Consider the following 19,471-nt stretch of genomic DNA (forward strand, 5'->3'; position numbering starts at 1 on the left):
CCCCCAAATATTCTTCGATTTTTCATTTGTTTTCCAGTCCAGAAAAGCGTAAGTGACCCTAGATCATTTTTGAACCACAACTGTGCAACTGGGCTCTAAATATTTTGGGAACCTGTTTTTCTTTGGGCCCTCTGCAGTCTCCTCAGTGGTTAGATTGAATAGGTTTAAACTGATTTGTCAGTCCATAGTATGTTTAGCTGCTATTCTGTGATCCAGTTCCAACAGTGCTTACCCAAGACCAACCTACTATTTCTATTTTGAAGTTTTAAGAATAGCTTTGCTATACGCCTGTTAATTCCAGCTTGTTAGAGGCATTATTGTGCACTTGACACTGAAACAGGAGCCTGTTCCTATTTCAGTCGGCACAGATTTTAATGCTAAGCTTCCAATTTCTTTTACCAATGTCTGCTGATTTTTTATATTCTTTTTTTGCAAACCCTTCATACAAAATAACATCTATTTGTAAAGAGGACTTTCTACACCTGAAAAGCATGAAAGACCATTCAAAAATATAGAGTTCCTCTCAGCCATCTGACTGTACTGAATCAAGCTTTTGTGGCAGGTGACCCCAAACGTTTGAGCAGTAGTGTATATAAATATATACATATATATTGTATTCTGTTCCTTAATTTAGATAGTGAACTACATAATATGGTGCACCTTGCCTGCAATGTTAGTAATTATTGAAATTGGTGGAGTGATGTGATAAGACGGTGAGGTGATGTATATGGTTGTCAGTGTTCAGTTGTCCTACAGTTGAGGTGGACATTAAAGTGGACCAAGTGGTATGATTGAGATGTAATCACTGCCAGCTAATTAATACAACTTAATTTTAAACCTTTTAAATAACTGAGTTTGTTTTACCACTTGGAGGCAGCAGAAACAAGCTGTAAACACAAGACTGACATATTAGTCTCTAACGTTAGTATGCTAACATGCAGGCTACAGTGACAATGCTAAAATGCTGATATTTAACAGGTATTATGTTTACCATGTTCACCATCTTAGTTTAGCGTATTAGCTAATTAGCACAGGATAAATGAAAACTTTGAACTGCTGGTGGTGCTAGAGGAAAGGTCAGGGGATCCCCAAAGTCAGTAGCAATCATCCTCCGGAGACCACAAACATCAGTACAAAATTTCATGGCAATCCATCAAAGAGTTGAGATATTTCAGTCTGGACCAAAATGGTGGACTAATCAACAGAGCAACATTGCCATCGAGCCATGCTGCTTCTGACTAAAAACACACTTACCAGATTAGAGATGCCTCTGATAAAATTACCAACAGAATTACTCTAAAACATTGTTGAGGAAAGAATGTACAGTAGACTTTTAATTGTTAATGCGTATTTCATAGTGAATGTTATAGTCAGTGCTGGCCCTGAATAAAGTGACTATTTCGAGTAAAGAAAGAGTAGAAAAGTTTGTATGGTTTTGTGGTTTTCTGTCACTGTTGATACAAGTTTACATCATCATTTTTATTTAAATGCTAAAAATTCAAGGCTCATCCAACAACCAGTGTCAATGAATACTAAAACCCACAGATACCACAAATAAAAACATCAATTTCATAAATGTCTTCAGTAAATAAAAATGTTTTTTCTTTGCAAAGAAAAACATAAATGATACAAAATACAAGCACAGTAAAAGTATTACATCAGAACATCAGGTAAAACTAAAAGGTGAGGTCTGCTGGTCCTCAGTAAAGGGATTGGCAGTGTGTACGATGCAGAATAAAGAGAATGGGCATTAGAGATTAAGTAGTATATTATAATCAGTTTTTTTTTTTTTTTTTTTTTTTTTTTTTTTTACAAAATGATAACCATAGAGGACAAAGTAAGGGGTCAACCACATCAGACATGAAGAGATAATCCTATCCATTCAGTTGGAAGTATTTTCCAATCAAATGTTATACATCCATGTAATATACATTTTTCCAGTGACAGTCAAATCATCTTTAACTTGACCTTCCTCTATCCTAAAACTTGCATTTAAAACATGGTTCAACAATCTTCCCTTTTCAAAGAATAGATAACACAATAAAAGACCAGACAAAAGAGAGAAAATGTTTCAAAATTGGACTAAATTCCAAGTCCAAAAACAAAAGCTGCGTTGTCCTTTGACTTCCAGAGTCGTCCACAGTGGTGCAGACATTGCAGAGACGCTGCCTGACAGTCCAGGGTTAAACAACAACCTCCTCTTAAGGAAGGTTCGGGTTTAGATCCGGTTGTTTCATCCAAGCTCACTGGGGAGGTTTGAGTTTGTGACGAAGTGTCGGTTCAGACGTACTGCTCTTTGGGAAAAGTGTACGCCGCCACTCCCGGGGGAGGAGAAGACAGGCCCGGTACCGAGGGGTATTTAAAGATGGCCGTGGTGTGTGAAGGAGGAGAGAAGGTGTTCTTTGACATGGTGGTGGTGCTGCTGCTGGTTGCAGTGGTTGGCTGTGAGGAGTGGTAGGGATGTTGGGGCAGAAATGAGAGCGGAGGATTGATGGGAGGGGAGTAGGGCTCTGGGTAGTCCTCCTTGTTACAGGCCAGTCTGTAGCTCACATAGTCTGCAGTGTTTGGAAGCTCTTCATATAACCGTCCTGAATGCTGTGGAGAAATGAGAGCCATATATTTAAGACGTATCAAAATTAGAAACAATACACATACTCTGCAACTTGTATGTACCGGATATACTATAGATGCACGCATACAGTACATACAGTATGTACTTAAAGGTACCCTGTGAAGTTTCTGACCTTCTAGTAGTGCAATGAAGCAATGTTTTTATTTAGTTTGCATATGCATGAGGATTCACATGCACAAGCACGCAGGCGATGCAACGATACACAGTCCTGCCAGTGGTTTCACACTAATCCATCTACAGGTGGTGGTAACGTGCCAAGGAACGTAGCACTGCACCAACAAAGACAAGGAGAAGAAAACTGCTCGCAAGTAAACAAGGATGTAAACAATGCTGGTTTAAAAACTTTTCCAAAAAAATCAGCTTTGGAAATGTTTTATGAGGAAGGAAATGCCTTCAACACATTTGTTTGGCTTTAAGGATGCACACAATGTGATTTGGTGAGTAACACTAAATAAACAGAAACTTTGTTTATTTAAAAGAAAACTCCACAGGGCACCTTTAACGCCCTGTCACACCAGGTGTGGCACAGCGACATGCTGACAACATGTTTCATGAGTGAACTTCCTCACTATGTCCACAGTGATTGGTTGACAGGTGACCAGTCTGTGTCAGTGAATGTGAAACTAAATATTCATCAATACACAGGAGTGTGAGGAACAAATTCAAATTAGATAAATAGATAGATAGATATCACCTTTATTCATGTATTTATTTCCGTTGGTGATTATTTAATGTTCACTTAATGAACTGTCAAACTAATTTATTCTATTTTTGGAGCTATTTGTAGATCTAAAATGCTTTGTGTATTTCCCTTAGATCAACAACTTAGGAGTCCTAAAGGTAGGAATGACCTGCCCCTTATTTTTAGGAGTTTCTCCTAACTCGGCCAGTTAGGAGCTGCGGCCAGTTAGGATGCTGAATTTCAGCTTTAGGATGCTTTGGCAGTTTTTGTGAATCAGTTTTGATGCATTGTTGGCAATAGTGATGACTGATATGTTCTACTGTTTTCTGTAGTAGTAGCACTATGTATTATTTTACATCAGCTGCCAATGACTATACCACTGTGAGATTGTAGGTACATCACCTCAGCCAGCCAGTAGTAGCATTACAGCATTAATTCTGTTATATACTCTATTATTATTCTACAGTTGTAATTTAGTTTACATTACATATTACAAACAATTGAATTCTTCACTTAAGCACACCTGTAACACTTTGAACATTGGATATGTAAATTACAAACACAACATATAGGTTACCTGGATGTCATCCGCTGGTCTTTTCCTTATCGGCTGGGACAGTTTTCTGGACGGAGAGTCATTTCTGATCAACGAGGAAAAGAGCATAAAAGATGGACGATGAGGATGGTAATAAAGGATACAAAGCATGTTGGGACAAACAAGCATGTGAAACAAGGGGATGGAGAGATAATGGACTATTTACGTACGAGGAGTCATCTTTCCTACTTCTTATTTTGAGCACCAGGACTGTGACAGTAATGCCCATGAGCACTCCAGCAGCTAGTAATAAGGCGATTACGCTGATGACATCACCTGTTGCGATCTGCGGTAGTGGCTTTTCTACAGAGAAAACACACACACACACACACCCATCAATAATAATTCAAACAAACACATTCCTTTCCTTCCAATTTGCTCTTATCATCAAATCAAATGACCCCAGACTCCAGATAAGCGTACCTATAATGCTGACCTCCACAGAGCCCGATCGTGTCCCAATGCTGTTGGTTGCATCACACACATAGGTACCTTGCACGTCATATGTGACCGGCCCTTTAAAGGTCAGGACATTGTCTCGGATCTCAGCGTTGCTCGGTATGGATCCATTAACCCTGCAGAATATGCAGAAAATAAAACTTAAATAAGAAGTGCACACAAGTTGCAAAACTAAGAGTCTCTTCAATCAACATTTTGTCCACGTGAATAACTTTCATTTAAAGATGCAGTTCCCTAAACATTTGTGACCTTGATGTGCACTTTGCTTGTTTATTTTGTGAACTACTCAAAAATAGGAAAGGCACAATTTCCACATATAAAAGGGAAATTCTGTGAATTCCCCTTTAAGAGTGAATTCAGCTTTTTGAACACATGTATCCCGTTTCAACTTAACACAATACAAACAATACAAAAAGGAAAAGGAAGCAGAGGGTGTGTTTACTGGTTTATGTGTATGTTGGGGGATAGGATAGACTCGCAACATAATTCATGAAGATTGTTATATTTTTTAAGTGATCCATTTTAAGTGAATCTCAGTTTCTCAGTTTAAAGACACATTACAACCTCCTTGATGCATAGTAATAAGGTGTTCTCACTTTGACAGTAAATTTGAGTGAAACACAAACTAGAGTTGTACTCACAGTCTCCATTGATACAGAGAGACGGCTGGGTTGGCGTCAGCTTGGCAGCTCAGCTGGACGTTCTCTCGGTTCAGATACCAGTTTCCATCAAACCCATCCACCGAAACATCCGGCTCATCTGGTACACACACAAACACATACAAATAACAGAAATTTAGCTTGTAATTTACCTTGTGTACTTTATTTTACCTGTATAGTTATGTACTTATTGTTACGTGTGAGAAAGACTTACACTGAATATCGAGAGTGACGCTGTCAGTGAAGACCTCCTCGTTGTAGGTTGTGACACAGGTGAGCGTCTCCTTGTGTGTTTCTTTGCTGGGCACCAAAATGTAGTCACTCTGAACGGTGAATGTCCCGTCTGAGTTTCTGTATTCTCGGGTGGTCACTTCTCCCGGAACCCTTGTCTCCCACCTACTCACATCAACAAGGAATCAGCGTCACAACACAGAAATGCATCACTGTGGGCTGATTTGTGGTTAAGTGGGATTTCAACAACTAGGGCAGTGTTGTCATCAAACAAGCCACAGCACATGCTGTAGTAAACTTAGCTTCTAAAAAGGGAGGATGAATTCTAGAGAGAAAACACTCCTTGTCTTCCACTAAAGCACACATAAACACACACACCTGATGGTTCCGGGCGGTTTTCCATTGGCAGAGACACACGTGGCCACCGGTGTTTTCAGATTGGATGAACGAGCCACCAGCGTCGGCGTGGACAGACTCATCTGCGTTGTCGGGCGTACTTAGGGAATGAAAATAAACAAAAGCACTGAGTTTAACTAGCGTTAGACTACTTTTAAAGCATGATAATATAGTATAATGTTTAACTTATGACAGACTGTTCAAAGTACTGACAGGTTAAAGCTTTGACTCGACAGTAAATATGAACAGCAATCACCTCATCAACAAATCACCCTCCAAACTCTAAAAGCTGGTGCCCTAAAAACAATGTTATAAAGTCAAAATTCGACATTCATTATTTACTATCTACAGGTAATGTTCATCCCATGGTCCATCCATTAGGACTCAAAATTAAAAGGTGAAATAACAATTAAAATTGTGTTTTCACATTGTTGGCTATTTTTCTATATAGTGTAGAGTATTCTATGCTTTATGCTGAGAGTTAGAAGAGAAGATTGGTGCCACCCTTAAACGTCTACACTAAATATTAGGGTAGAGCCAGGAGACGGTTAGCTTAGCTTTGCACAAAGACTGGAAGCAGGGGGAAACTGCTAGCCTGGTTCTGTCCGAAGGTAAGCACCTCTAAAGCTCACTAATTGAATTTGATATGCATGTTATATCTCATTAGTTTAATCCGTCCAAAAACAACAAGCTGTGGTTTGTATGGGGCTTATGTACCCCAATATTTCTTCGCCAGGAGCAGTGACTTCCTGGACAACAAGACCCCCCCTATCCTCTGTCATATGTGAGAGTGACAATCCACAACCAGATCACACATCTGTCTTACCGAAGACAGTGAGGTTTACAGTGTTTTCTCGGTTCCCTGCGGGGAACGTGGTGTATTCACAGATGTAGGTTGCCTCGTCAGAGAGGCGGAGCGCAGAGAAGGTGATGGTGGTGTCTTCAAGAGTCGGAGTTCGTCGCCTCACAGCTGCGTTCTTGAAGGTGACACGGTCCCTGTAGGGCGGGGCCACAGACACACCCAGGGAGGGATTGGCGATTGCCACATTCTGCTTAGTTCCATTCACCAGTTTCTGCCATGTTACCTTGAGAAAGATAGATGAAATGGAAGAAGTCATTGATGGGCTGAAGAGTAGAACAGTTCTGATATGAACGACAGACATTTGACACAGTTATATTAGTTATATAATATTGAGTAGGCCAACAATAAACAAACAAGATGAATGTGAAATATAGTATATTAGCTTATGTATATTAGTTCAAATGTCCTCAGTGGTGCATGCACTTATACAATTATACCAAACAGTGGTTTTAGCCCATTAACTACATTGCATACTGCATATTTATATCTTTCATTATTAATGGTCAAAGGCAAACTTAAACGTTTTTAAATTGGTTTCCTATGAAAATAATGGGATGAAAATCAGTTCACAAAGACAATAAATGGTCACAATTAGGGGCCTTTTCTCTGCCAGAGTTACATTATTGTTAAGTGGTAATGCAGTTCAGAGCAGGGACGTTTCTTGATTTATTGCCTTGCTGAAATAAAAATGACATCCTGGACACTGGGAAATCAGTTCTTTGGAAACTGTAGCTAGTATTAAAAAATATAGCTAAATATAGCTAAAACAGGGGGGAAAACTTCTGGTATGGTCCCTAAAATTGATCTCAAAAGAAAAATGCCACTGGTTGTTTTAGAATATCTGTGCATACATGGTTAAAATTTTTGAATGTGGCCTCTGTTAACAGAAACAGGCTGACATTTCTCTAATAAGGAGGTTTGGTAGATATCAGGTTAAGGCAGAACATATTTACATGCACCGATATAACCTGGTCACTGTGAAACAATGATTTAGCGTTGTGTTTCTGGCCACCTCATGAATGTCCAATGTTCTTCTTAAAGATGAAAATATCAAGGTTACTTAATCGCACGTAAACGCACAGCATAAACAGTGTGCTGATTTATCTGGAATATGGAAGGTGTGCTCTGTGTTTGAAAGATATCATTTGCTCTTGTGATTTTTATGTATTTTATGTTTTAATCTGCATACACCATGCATTCAGGTGGACGACTGAATACCTGGGAGATTTTGACAGGCGGGGAGCTGTTGATGAACCGACAGCAGAGATCCGCCTTTGAGCCAACATACCCCGACTTCCCATCATCCATTTCCACAGTCTGGCCATTTATTCCTGTAGGGGAAACACAGACATAAAAATATTTTCACCTATACCGGGCATACACACACAAATACGCACATGTTGGCAGCATCAGATTGGCATGCTCTAAGGTGTTCACAGTCAGCACAGCATTTTGAGCTGATGAAGTGAGCTGAGCTGTCAAAGCTGATACAGTTCAGCAGCGTGACAGGTGAGCTCAGGTCAAAGGTTGTGGATTAGAGTGAGGTATAAATAAGCACAGTTTGTTTGGTTACTGTTCCCACTGACTTACTGATCCCCTTTAACAAATCCACAGCAGAGCCACACCCATTTCCTGAGTGTACATGAGTCACGTGTGTTTACTTCTGTTTGTCAGATATACAGTAAGAAGCATCATATTTAAAGAATAAACTACTATTATTCACGATGCAGGATAAAGAACAATGATGGTACACTGAACAAAACAGCTCGGAAACAACAGCTGCTCTCATTCTCATACACACATGGTTATACAGTGTACCTACACACACACACACACACACACACACACACACACACACAGAGGCACAGAAACCTCATTATACCTCAGTCAGTAAATATCAGCCATCTTTGATTAAAATATGACTTTTTAATAAAATTTATTTTATCAAAACTTAACTTGAAACCTGGTTAATACTGACTCATAATGCCAAAATAAAAGCTTTGCAACATATAATCAATGTTATACATTAACCTAACAAACAAGATGATCATGTGAGCTCTTTTTTCCTCCCAAGATCTATTTGGCTTCCTCTTTTGATAAGACAATAAGGTCACCCCAAAGAGCTCCCTAGTAGGCATCACAACAGGAAATGAAAGACACTGGGTTGCAAATATAGAGTAATATGTATGCGACAAAGCAGTAAAATCCCTTTATTTGGAAAACCTCTCTCTATAAAAGTGATTATGGAAACAGCCATTTCTGACATTACTGTAAAGCATGCAGAGGCATAATAAGGTATGATTTACCTCTACAAACATTTCTTCAGCTGGTTACTTTTAACTTTCTGAAACATTTAATGGCATACACCAAACAACTGGAAATTTTATTATATGAATATGATGCTGAATTAGACAGTGTGAATGTAACCCATACCCAGAGGTGATTTCCATGTTTGACATATTGTATTTTTTTTTTTAAAACAGATATAATGAGGTGCCCTAGTTCATGGTTCATCATGCAGTCCAATATTTCCATGTTATTAATGGAGGAATTGATCGGTCCATTAGCGTTCTAGTCCAGTCTCTATCGCAGAGGCAACCACTCAAAAATACCCCAGGCTGACAGCGCAGACATCATAACTAAAGCTGTTCATCCCTCTGACAAGGTCTTCTTGTTAAGTAATGCTTCGACCCATTAACAGTATGTTGGCAATCCTAATATTTCTGTTAGAGGTGTGTAGGAGCTTCCTCAAGAAATGTGCAAACATGTCATTTCCTGCAGGGTTACAATACACGATAACTTAATAGCTTCTTGTTGTGCCATTTGGAAAGGTTTGATCGAACAGTGATTATTAGGGGAGGATATACAGTATAATAAATACTAAAATGTATTGTGATATGTTCTCTTACGATACATTATGGATACACTGGCACTAATATTATGATACATTCTCTTGTGATTTATTATCAGAAAGCATACCAGTAGCAAATAAATAATATAGTAATGAAACATTTGAATAATGTTTTTTACAGACTGAAGGATTTTTGTAGTAATTTTACATTTGTTAACATCCCATAAACGAGGACAGGTCAAACGCCAGCAGAAATCAGCAATTTTCTCTCAAGACTGTACCTATAAATTACAATGAATTAAAGGTATTTTTTTACCATTTTACTTGAAGCAGTCTTGAAATTTGGTTCTGACTATAGTAAACAGAACGCTATAGACAATACTGTTTATTCTGTGGAGCATGAATGTCACTCTGTGGCCTTAAAACTATAAAATTACCTGAAAGAGCAACCTTGCTTAGATTATGGTGATTAGCGAGTGTACTTGATGATTTGTTTGGTCTTGTTTTTTCATGTAAATCTGTAGAAAAAGCATTTAATATGCAAAAATGTATTTGGTATACAGTACATTTGTGCATGTGCAAACATGCACACAAAAGCACAGTAAATGCTGATAAATGTCTTAGGAGCCGTCTGCCCTGCTTATATCAATAATAATATCAACATCAAAAATATGACCAACATCATCACATGAAGCCATATGTGTTTTGTTATATCAATAAGTTTAATAGTTTTGTTTTAGAGCAGGAGTTCACTGTGCCATACACGCCCACTTTTACAAACCATTGTGTGTTTGTGCAGGTTGTTGGGAGGGAAGAAGGCCAGCAGTGGGAGTAGATTACAGCATTTAGGATATTAATGTGCATCAGGTCCATTTGCTGCTGTACATATGGGCAGCTCACAATTACATAATGTTTTTGCTGAAATATTGTGGATTCAGTCCTTCAAATTTGTTTGTGCATGTGTGTTTTTAAACCTCCATACCTATAAGAAACAACTTCAGTAGCAAATCAGCTATGGCCTCTCCAAACATCTAATATTTAGGCCAAACAAACTCTTATTAAATGCATCATATCGTGTAGATTGATCTCAATCATCCAAATAGTAAAATGTCAAATTACATGTAAAAACACTTCACTGAACTTATGATAGACCTTCCACCATTTACCAATTGCTTATTGCTTATTTAGGTCACACTACTCTGAACAAAATGTTGCCAGTAAATCTAGCCTAGGTAGCATATTACATTTCCTTGAAAACATATTAGCCAAAGCAAATTTATATGAACAGCTGGGGCTACAACATCATCAGAACTGAAGAAGCTGATTGGATGCAGAGTGAAACATCTGAAGCTCTACGATGTTCACTTAGGATTTGTTTGGTTTACAGGTTTTCAGGGCCAGGGAACCTGGGGGCTGGGCAAAGGCGATGTAAGGGACCTCAGGCAGACGGCCTGGAGGCAGGACCTAAGGGCAGAGCAGATCCTGAGGACAGCGATGAAGGCGAAACCCCTCCGGAGGCCGGATTGGATGCCGGCGGTGAAGACGGAAACCATCTGGAGGCCGGCAACGTGGCTGGAGATCAGGACCAGGGTCTAACGACTGGAGATCTGAGCCGGAGGCCGGCAACAGGGCAGCTGGATGTTACTACAGCTCTGGAAGTTGTTCAGGAGACTGCCTCAGCTCAGAAAGTCCAGGAGGTTGCTGTTGTTCAGGGCCTGGTGATTCTAGCAACTCAGACACAGGCAATTGCTGCAGCTCAGAAAGTCCAGGAGATTCAGGAAGCTGCAGCAGCTCAGGGGATTCAGGAGGTTGCGGCCCCACCGGACCCGGGACAGGAGACCGCTGCGGCGCAGGAACTGGAGACCACCATGGCGCAGGAACTGGTGTTGGCCAGGCTGCCGACTGGAGACCAGGAGCCGGCCAGTCCACAGACTGGGGACCAGGCAGGACTGATGACTGCTCTGAGGCACTTGGCAGCGGTGAGGACGAGGAGCTGGGCAGCTGAGTCTCTGAAGTGCTGGGCAGCGGGACCTCCATGCCACAGGGCAGCAGTGAGGATGAGCAGCTGGGCAGCGGAGAGGCACGACGTTGGTGGTGGGAGCCACGCTTCCTCCTGGAAGGCTTCCCAGAAGGTGGCTCCAGGCCCAGAACAGGCTGAAAATTAGCAGGCTGGAGGCTGGCAGGCCGGCAGGCCGGAAACCAAGCTGACTGTGAGGACCTCCAAAAGCCAGGCAGGTACCCAGGGGTTATAACGGGTTCGGAGCTGGGGCCAGCTCAGGACAGGTAGGTTACTGGCTAGCCAGTTCAGGACAGGCATGTTGCATGCACATGATCTGAGCCTAACAGACCGGGGTGCAGGCTGGAGGCTAGCAGGCTGATGAACAGGCTGAGATGCAGGCAGGTTGCTAGTGGGCTGGATGTTAGCAGGCCAAGGTGCTGACAGAAATGAAGGCTAGAAGCTAGCATGCTCAGAACTAGCATGCTGGTGGCTAACTGGCTGGGAAGCAGACTGGAAATCAGGGGTATTTATAAAGTGTTTAACCCCCTCGGGTAGCGAACTCCACCGCCAAGGCCTAGAGTACACCTCCCTGCATGCACTAGTCAGAGCCTCCTGTCTGTGCTCATTACTGGGTGCATTCCTCCAAGTGTCCTTGATCTAAATCAAATCAAAAAGCAAGTAGTCTTATGGATCCATACTGGTCAGTTTGTACTGTTGTGTTTTGCCAAGCAGGCGGAAGGAGTAGGACCCAATTGCAGACAACGGAGGCAGAGCAGGTGCAGTTTCATAATTTTAATGGAAGGAAACACGTTTACACTGAAACTGGCAGGAAAAAGTCACTCACAGCAGGTATACGAGGGGAAAAGAGCATTACAAAATAAAACAGGAAATACTTTACATAATCCCTCAAACCATGACAACTGTATGTCTGATGGATGAAATGCATGATGACATCTATTAAAGGAATAGTTTGCTGACCTAGTTTAGTTAGCAAAGTTATTTATTAGCATTAACAAGTCAGGTAAAGCAATATTTTAGTGGTTTTAGGGAATGTACTGGTAACTAATATAAAGCTTCAAACTGTTTCATCATACTTAGATAGCAACATGAATCTTCACTGGGACGCTAAAATAGAACACATCTTCTTTGTAGCGTCCATGTTGTTTCCACAGTACTACTTAAAGGTCATGAACGTAAAGAAGTGGGAAGAACGATTTCCCAATTCCGGACGGAAATGGGGCCATCCGCGGAACAAGTGACTGCACCAAAAGATTGGAAACAGGTAGCCTGACTCTGTCTAATGTTAATGTTAATGTTAATCTGCATACCTGCACCTCTAAAGCTCACTAATTAACACGTTATTTTATAAAACCGAGTTTTTAAGGGGAGATATGTGTCAGACTATTTCTTGGCCGGGAGCAGTGACTTCCTGTAGTCTCTGAAATAGCCCGGCACATAACTCCCTGTAAAACCACAACATGTTTTTAAACAAATGAGAACACATGAATACAGAAAAGCCACAACAGGTCAGGTTGTAATTTCTACCAGTCCTGCTTTATATAAGGGAGGTAAAATACCTTTCACTCGTGTCTGACTTCTTTGTCTGAACTCTATCCTTCACACACACACACACACACACAAACACACGTATCCCACTGAGAATCCCCCTGAGCTCTGTTGCTGAGCTGATTAGGGGCTTTAGGTGAGGGCAGAACAGACAGAGAACCTACGTCTCTGACACACACACACACACACACACACACCCATATCTCATTGACCCCACATCTCTCCCATTGTTTCATTTTACATTATTCTATTGTTTAGACTATGGGAAATGACCTCACCAGTCCTCATGACAATAATCCATAAACAGCAGCACACAGGCATGAGACGACCATGGGAACGTAACAAAACAATAGCAATATTGTTTCCCAGTTGAATGTGCAACATGCAAGAATAGCTAGAGCATCACAGTATGGTGCTGAGCTTTTGGTTTTTTATCCTGAATGGATATCCTCCATCTTTCTTCATCTTACTCATTATGTGACAAGCCATTTTTAACCTTTTCTCGTGTGTGTGAGAGTTCAACAGAGAGGAAGTGGCAGGTTTTGCTGTTGGCTGGTAGGAAAAGAGATGGGAAAGCAGAAATCTCATTGCAATTTAAAAAAAAAAATCTGTTTTTCAAGAATGTTCTGGCCACTCCAATACAATCATATTAAATATTGAATCCTAGAAACAACCTAAATGGCACAGTAAAACAACCCAAATGCTGTGTAAAACAATAACGGTCTACAGCTAGCTAGCTGCTCTGTAAGGCTGTACTTTGGCACAGAGGTGCTTTTAGCTAAATGCTAACATTGGCATGCTAACATGCTGATGATAAGCAGGTGTAAAGTTTACCATGTTCACTGTCTTAGTTTAGCATGTTAGCATGCTAACATGTGCTAATTAGCACTAAACACAAAGTACAGCTGAGGCTGATGGGAATGTCATTAGTTTTGCAAATATTTGGTCATAAACCAAATGGACAAATTAAAATGCCACTTGATGAAAAGTTCACTAATGTTTAGTTCATCCTGAGGGGGATATGAACGTCTGCACCAAATTTCACAGAAATCCATCCAATAGTTGAGTAGTAGACATTTCACTAAAAGTCAATAATGTCAACCTCATGGTGGTGCTTGAGAAAAAGTTTTGGGATTACCAAAGTCATCCATCCATCTAAAAGTTGAGATATTTCAGTCCAGATACTATGTTGCACACATAAGACGGTTAAAAATGGGATTTTAACCAAAATTCAAAATCAAGTTATTCATACAGTCCAGTGTTTGGCCACATTAGAATAGAATAGAAAATCGGAGAAAAGAAAGCAGAGAGAATCTAAAGAGCTAACTGTTTACAAGTATGTGTCTAAGACTGAAAATATGAGGCTGACATCAACAGTGGTGCTGTTAGTAAAGATCATCACATTAAACTGCAGCGTTTCAAGACTGAACAAACTATATCTACCTTCAGCCTCGCTCACTTGGCTACCAGAAGGCCTCAGATACTAAACAATTGACCTCAAGCGACAGATGAGAAAATGAAAAGCACAGAGAGAGAAAGAGCGGAGGACAGATTAACTGTTTAATCTTTAGGCCATCAAATCTGTGATTGATCGGGGATTACACACTGTGTTTGTGTCTTTGGCGTTGGGACTTAGAATGTAGGGAAACCTGAAGCGGAGTGTAGACCAACTGACACACATGCACAAAAACACACACAATGCTCAACCTAAAACCTTGCCAATGCATCTAACTACGGTTTGTGATATGACTATATACCTGTGACTAGATTGTTATTTTACATCAGCTCTCTTTATTGCTCTAAACCAAAAGATTGCACAACATGACAGCAAAGAACAACTTTACCAACAATAGAAACTGGCTTTTGGACATCTACTTTGCCAAATTATGTGTGCTATTCTCTGTTTTTGACTGATTGAAATGGAGAAAACACTTCTTCTCCTTTCATTTCCCTAAATCGATTATAATCTCTCATTCTTTTTGATTGGGTTTCTGCATGTGCACATGCGTGTATATGAGTGCATGTTTGTGTGGGTGTGTAATCTCTGTGGCACTGCAGGAACGTGGAGTGTGCACTTGGCCGGTGTTCAGCGGGCAGCTCACAGGATTATGATGACTGTTGCTGCTGCATCTGTGTTTTGGGACATTTGCTGCTGCATCTGTGTTTTGGGACATGAGCGAAGAATAAAAACCCAAGAGAGAGAGATAGAGAGGAGATTGAGAGAAAGGAAGAAAATATCTGTGGAGGAAGATCAACTTACTGAGAGACACTGAAGGGGAACAAAGACAGGCGTCAAATGGGCCAACTCTGGAGAGAAAGAAGAGACAAACAAAAGAGGAAGAGGACAGAAGGGCTGTGTGTTTGTGCTGGATTATTTCTGTGGCGTAGCGTCTGTGTGCTCCAGCTGTGGACAGTGGATTATGCAAAAATTCATGAGGATGCCTGTCTGTCAGTCTCAGTCAGCCTTTTCTGTGTCTTTCTGCAGTGGAGGACTGCAAACTTCTATGTGAAGCGGAAAACACATCAGTGACTGCCTGTGACAGCACTCACAGCATCAACCTGCTGGGGCACCCTGCAGAGACTGACAGACCTGTGGAGGTGCTCTGAGTCTGCACTAGCCAGGAGAAGACAGACACACTGCAGCAACAGTCAGCAGGCTGGGACTTGGCAGCGATCATGTTGTTACACCCTTCCTGCTCCCTGTGAAGCTCTAATCCACTGCTCTGTCCTTCACCATGACAATCCTACACACATGGCGCGGCCTCACAGTCAGTAATAACACATACACACATGTATGCACACCAGCAAATTACTGCTCAACTGGCACAGAGGGGGACGGGTTTATCACTGACTGAGTGAAAAACGCAATCACAGCAGCTCAACACATCCGTATGCTGCCACAATCGCTTTTGTCATTATGTATATCACCATCCCCCTTTTTATTACACAGCCACAACTCTGATGCCAGCTGTATGTTTGGCCTCAGCTGCACCTGTTACAATGAGGCAAGAGTTTGTCCATTCATTCAAACACACACACACACACACACACAACACTATAAGATGTGGGGATGCCATCTGCAGGGGCGGCCACATCTTAGTGTGATCACACCAGTGCATCTGCTGAAACCAGGCGAGTTTACTTTGACACTGTGTAGGACTGACAAAATGGTCTGGTTTGACTTCTGCACTGATCAGGAGTAAAGTTGTGTAGTTTCAGAGATGAAATCATTTGGATATGAAGATGAGAGGAGTTTGATGCTCTTAAACTGTCACGGTTTGAATCGAAAACAAACGAGTGAAAACAGCAAGAAAATGAATGAACCTATAGCCTGCAATATCATCAGGCAACCTTTATAAAGGGTTTATAAGTTGTAACTAAAGGCTTTAGTAATAGTTAATAAATCATGATGCTTTATAGATCAGTTGTAAGCATTAATAAGAATTCTTGGGTTGCAAGAGGTTGTGAAACAGCTTGCTAACATTTGTACCTGCAGACATGACAATCATCCAAACGAATTTTCACAACCTGGCAACCCAAAAGATGTTCTTATTCATGGCTTATAATATATCTCTAAAACAACAGTGTATGATTTATTTTTCAATGTTAACTTGTACTTAAATGAAAATGATGATGATAATGATGATGATAAGTCTTTAAATGAACACTTGTATATTGTTAATATATGAGTATTTAAATATACTACCACTGTATATTCATATAAATATAAAATAATTAACCACAATCAAAGCTTAAAACTAAAAACAACAAGTTTAAACTGCCATGCCCATATACAATACAGGATACAGAAGGTCATGAACACTGATGTAGCTGGTAAATATAAAAGGTGATTAGGTGATTAAGTATTATGCTATGATTTCTACTTTGAACTGACCTATTTTTTGTCAGACTGAGTTTAGGTGGGTTTACTCTCTACTGTACACTGAATGTACAACTTATTAGATACGTGTTCCTGATACTGAATTGTCAAATGCTTTTGCACAATCTTACTAGTCGACTACTTTTCGACCTCTTCGCTGTCTGTATCTCCTTTGTGATTGGTATAGATTTTAATACAGAGAAATCAATCATGTCTCTCACCTGGGTTCACATCACCAGTGTCACATCACTGTTATTGAACAGGTGCCGAGAAAAGCAGAGCAGCCTACCTGGAGTAACACAAGTTGTTATCAGGAATATCCAAAATCCAGGGTTGTCCATGCCCAAACCACCGGTGCCAGCTTCTCTTTGTGGTTAAATTCCTAGTGTGTACTTGTTTTATGCCTCCCAGACTGAGCGGGTTCGGGTTCAGGTCTTCCAGTCAGGGTCCAGTCAGGTCTCTATGTAACCTATGCTGCAAACTGAGCACACACTTCTCTAATTCTGTCACAATGAAAAAAAATCTCAAACTTGTCTGCAGCCTGTGTCACTTTTTCTTTCTCCCACTCTAATTCCGACTTCCCTGTGACGGGTAGCGGAGCTGCAGCAGCAGTCTGTGTCCGACTGAGGCTTGGCGGGGATAAAGCAGCTTAACGCGTGGGCAGATTATTTCCGAGATAGACTACCCCCCAGTCCCGACCGACAACTAGCTATCTGTAAATGTGTGTGAGGGTTGAGCTGAGTAAACCGCCCGCAGGCTGGTTTGCACATTTAGAAAAAAGGCGCAGTCAGGCTATTTGAAATGAGCAGACTCAATAGACGCAATTAGGGGCCCAGACAGGGGCGTAGCTACAGGAATTAGCTCCCAGTGACAGTTGGCCCCCTCCACACTGTGCTGTTGTCCTGATGCCACCTCCCACTAATGAAACTGAGTGTTGAGCCCTGACCTGATCTGTTGTGCTGGCTGACTTAAAGGAATAAATAAATGAATGGATGATTAGGGAGCCTAGGAGGCGTTATGGAGGAAAGAAAATGTGTGTGCACAGTTTAATCATTCGTTGTCTTAAATTACTTAATTGTTGCTCTTGTTTCAATAATGAATTTAATATCATATTTCATATTTTGCCTCCTCCCCTCTTGTAGAGAGCAGCAAACAAAAACTGCAAATTCAGTCAGCCAGAAGTTTGAAGAAGATGTTTATGAAACACTCCAGAGCCCTGAGGCTGGATGACAAACACAGTGTCATCCAAGTTTTTACAGCAAAGCAGTCCATGAGGCTACCCTGTAAAATATGTTTAAGGGATCTCAAAGATAACATAACATTGTGTTTAAGAGCCAGAACCCAAAGTATATCCACATATCTCAGCCCTAAATCAAAATAAAACAGAAGTGAATCCAATGTGAGTGCGCAGGGTACATACAAGACAAAACTAATGGCATGAAGGTGAAAAGTTGTGCTAAATCAAACTAATTATTCATTCAAGAGCACAAATTATTAAATTGTGTGCACAAATATTTTTTTTTCCCATGACACCTCCCAGGCTTCCTAGATAATTAATAAATTAATGGAAAATAAATAAATAGAAATGGTAAAGCTGACATTTGTTGCACTATGTGGACTAATGGGCGTTGTATTGCATGATCCATCCATATCCAGCCCTGTTGCATACAAAACTGACAAGCATCAAACAGTTTACATTCAGTGCATGGCAACATTAAGGGTACATAAGAGTTTGACGTTCACATGCACTGAAAATTACTGGAGGGGACATATAATCGCAAAATGGTACATCCAAGGGTTAGGAGATTTGAAGAGGATAGAAGTTCAGTAGAGGCATCCACTGTAGGCGGGTGAGAAATTACAGAAACTAAAATTGGAAAACACACTGGGAGTAGGAAGAAAGAGTCTGCAGCTGTCTGAATGTACCTTGATGAAAGAGAAAGAGATGATGTAGGAGACACCATGACACGTCTGTCTGATAAGCTAAAGAAAAATGTATGGGTTGCATTCATTTTCCACAAAAACATGTTATATGAACATAATTCATATGAAGAGGAATCAATGTTATCATAAGAAGCCACACAAGATTTTTTATGTTAATCAATGATTTTTTTAAAATAATTTAGCTACATATTGTTTGCCATACATTGTCAAGAAGAATAGGTTATGGCCTTTTTTTCAATCTTCAATAACACAAGCCCACTGTGCTAGAGCTCCTTATAGTTATCTAAATTTGTCTCAGACAAATTCAAAACTCTTCAGATGTTACTATGTAATATTTACTCAGTGGGTAATAATTTCAGCTCATGCAGTCCAAAATGGACTCCAAGCTTGTGTCTGTGTGGAGTTGACATGTTCTCCCTTTTTGTATTGCCTAGGTTTTCTCTGGGTTTGGCAGATTACTTCTTCAGGCCAAATACGTGCAAATCAGGCGGACTGGAGACTTTAATTGTATGAATATGAGAAATCTACCTGTGTTAGCCTCCCGATGAACAAGTAACCTGTCCAGATGTGTTCCTGCCGTCTGCACAGAACATGCTGGGACCTGCGCAGTCCTCTGTGATCATGAAGTGGGTGAGGGGAGAGTAAAGGTATTTATAAGTTTACCTGCAAACTGTTTAAACTGTTTACTTTATTAAGACAATTTGTTACTTTGTAG

General features: G+C 40.6%; 2 protein-coding genes across 5 annotated transcripts; one reads left to right on the forward strand and one right to left on the reverse strand.

Annotated features, from left to right (window-relative positions):
* Positions 1 to 1,458: 1,458 nt before the first annotated feature.
* Positions 1,459 to 17,610, reverse strand: nectin1a (nectin cell adhesion molecule 1a). 2 transcript variants are annotated; one of them, XM_044223343.1, is made up of 10 exons: positions 17,102 to 17,600; positions 7,735 to 7,847; positions 6,481 to 6,739; positions 5,637 to 5,754; positions 5,242 to 5,423; positions 5,010 to 5,127; positions 4,333 to 4,484; positions 4,080 to 4,212; positions 3,892 to 3,955; positions 1,459 to 2,595 (listed from the first exon to the last, which is right to left on the reverse strand). In XM_044223343.1, the coding sequence occupies exons 1-10, from the start codon at positions 17,151 to 17,153 to the stop codon at positions 2,281 to 2,283; spliced, it is 1,506 nt and encodes a 501-aa protein (XP_044079278.1). In that variant the 5' UTR covers positions 17,154 to 17,600; the 3' UTR covers positions 1,459 to 2,280. The 2 variants fall into 2 exon arrangements, with proteins under 2 accessions (XP_044079278.1, XP_044079279.1); XM_044223344.1 differs by having other exon boundaries at positions 2,459 to 2,595; positions 4,099 to 4,212; positions 17,102 to 17,610.
* Positions 10,191 to 19,341, forward strand: LOC122888652. 3 transcript variants are annotated; one of them, XM_044223346.1, is made up of 4 exons: positions 10,191 to 12,215; positions 12,519 to 12,648; positions 14,991 to 15,700; positions 19,191 to 19,341. In XM_044223346.1, exon 1 carries the CDS (start codon positions 10,648 to 10,650, stop codon positions 11,530 to 11,532), a length of 885 nt encoding a protein of 294 aa, XP_044079281.1. In that variant the 5' UTR covers positions 10,191 to 10,647; the 3' UTR covers positions 11,533 to 12,215; positions 12,519 to 12,648; positions 14,991 to 15,700; positions 19,191 to 19,341. The 3 variants fall into 3 exon arrangements, with proteins under 3 accessions (XP_044079281.1, XP_044079280.1, XP_044079282.1); XM_044223345.1 differs by lacking the exon at positions 19,191 to 19,341 and having other exon boundaries at positions 14,991 to 17,093; XM_044223347.1 differs by lacking the exons at positions 12,519 to 12,648; positions 14,991 to 15,700; positions 19,191 to 19,341 and having other exon boundaries at positions 10,191 to 11,602; positions 12,099 to 12,114.
* The last annotated feature ends 130 nt before the right edge of the window (positions 19,342 to 19,471 follow it).

The sequence above is a fragment of the Siniperca chuatsi genome, linkage group LG14 (assembly GCF_020085105.1).
Source record: "Siniperca chuatsi isolate FFG_IHB_CAS linkage group LG14, ASM2008510v1, whole genome shotgun sequence".
Lineage (NCBI taxonomy): Eukaryota > Metazoa > Chordata > Actinopteri > Centrarchiformes > Sinipercidae > Siniperca > Siniperca chuatsi.

Bases quoted from the DNA above. Each gene is read 5' to 3' on its own strand.
- LOC122888652 (XM_044223346.1), top strand. From the start codon at position 10,648: ATGAACAGCTGGGGCTACAACATCATCAGAACTGAAGAAGCTGATTGG.
- nectin1a (XM_044223343.1), bottom strand. From the start codon at position 17,153: ATGGACAACCCTGGATTTTGGATATTCCTGATAACAACTTGTGTTACT. The intron at 3,956-4,079 runs GTACGTAAATAG...CTCGTTGATCAG, and splicing joins AGTAGGAAAGATGACTCCTC to AAATGACTCTCCGTCCAGAA. The intron at 2,596-3,891 runs GTAACCTATATG...ATTTCTCCACAG, and splicing joins GACCAGCGGATGACATCCAG to CATTCAGGACGGTTATATGA.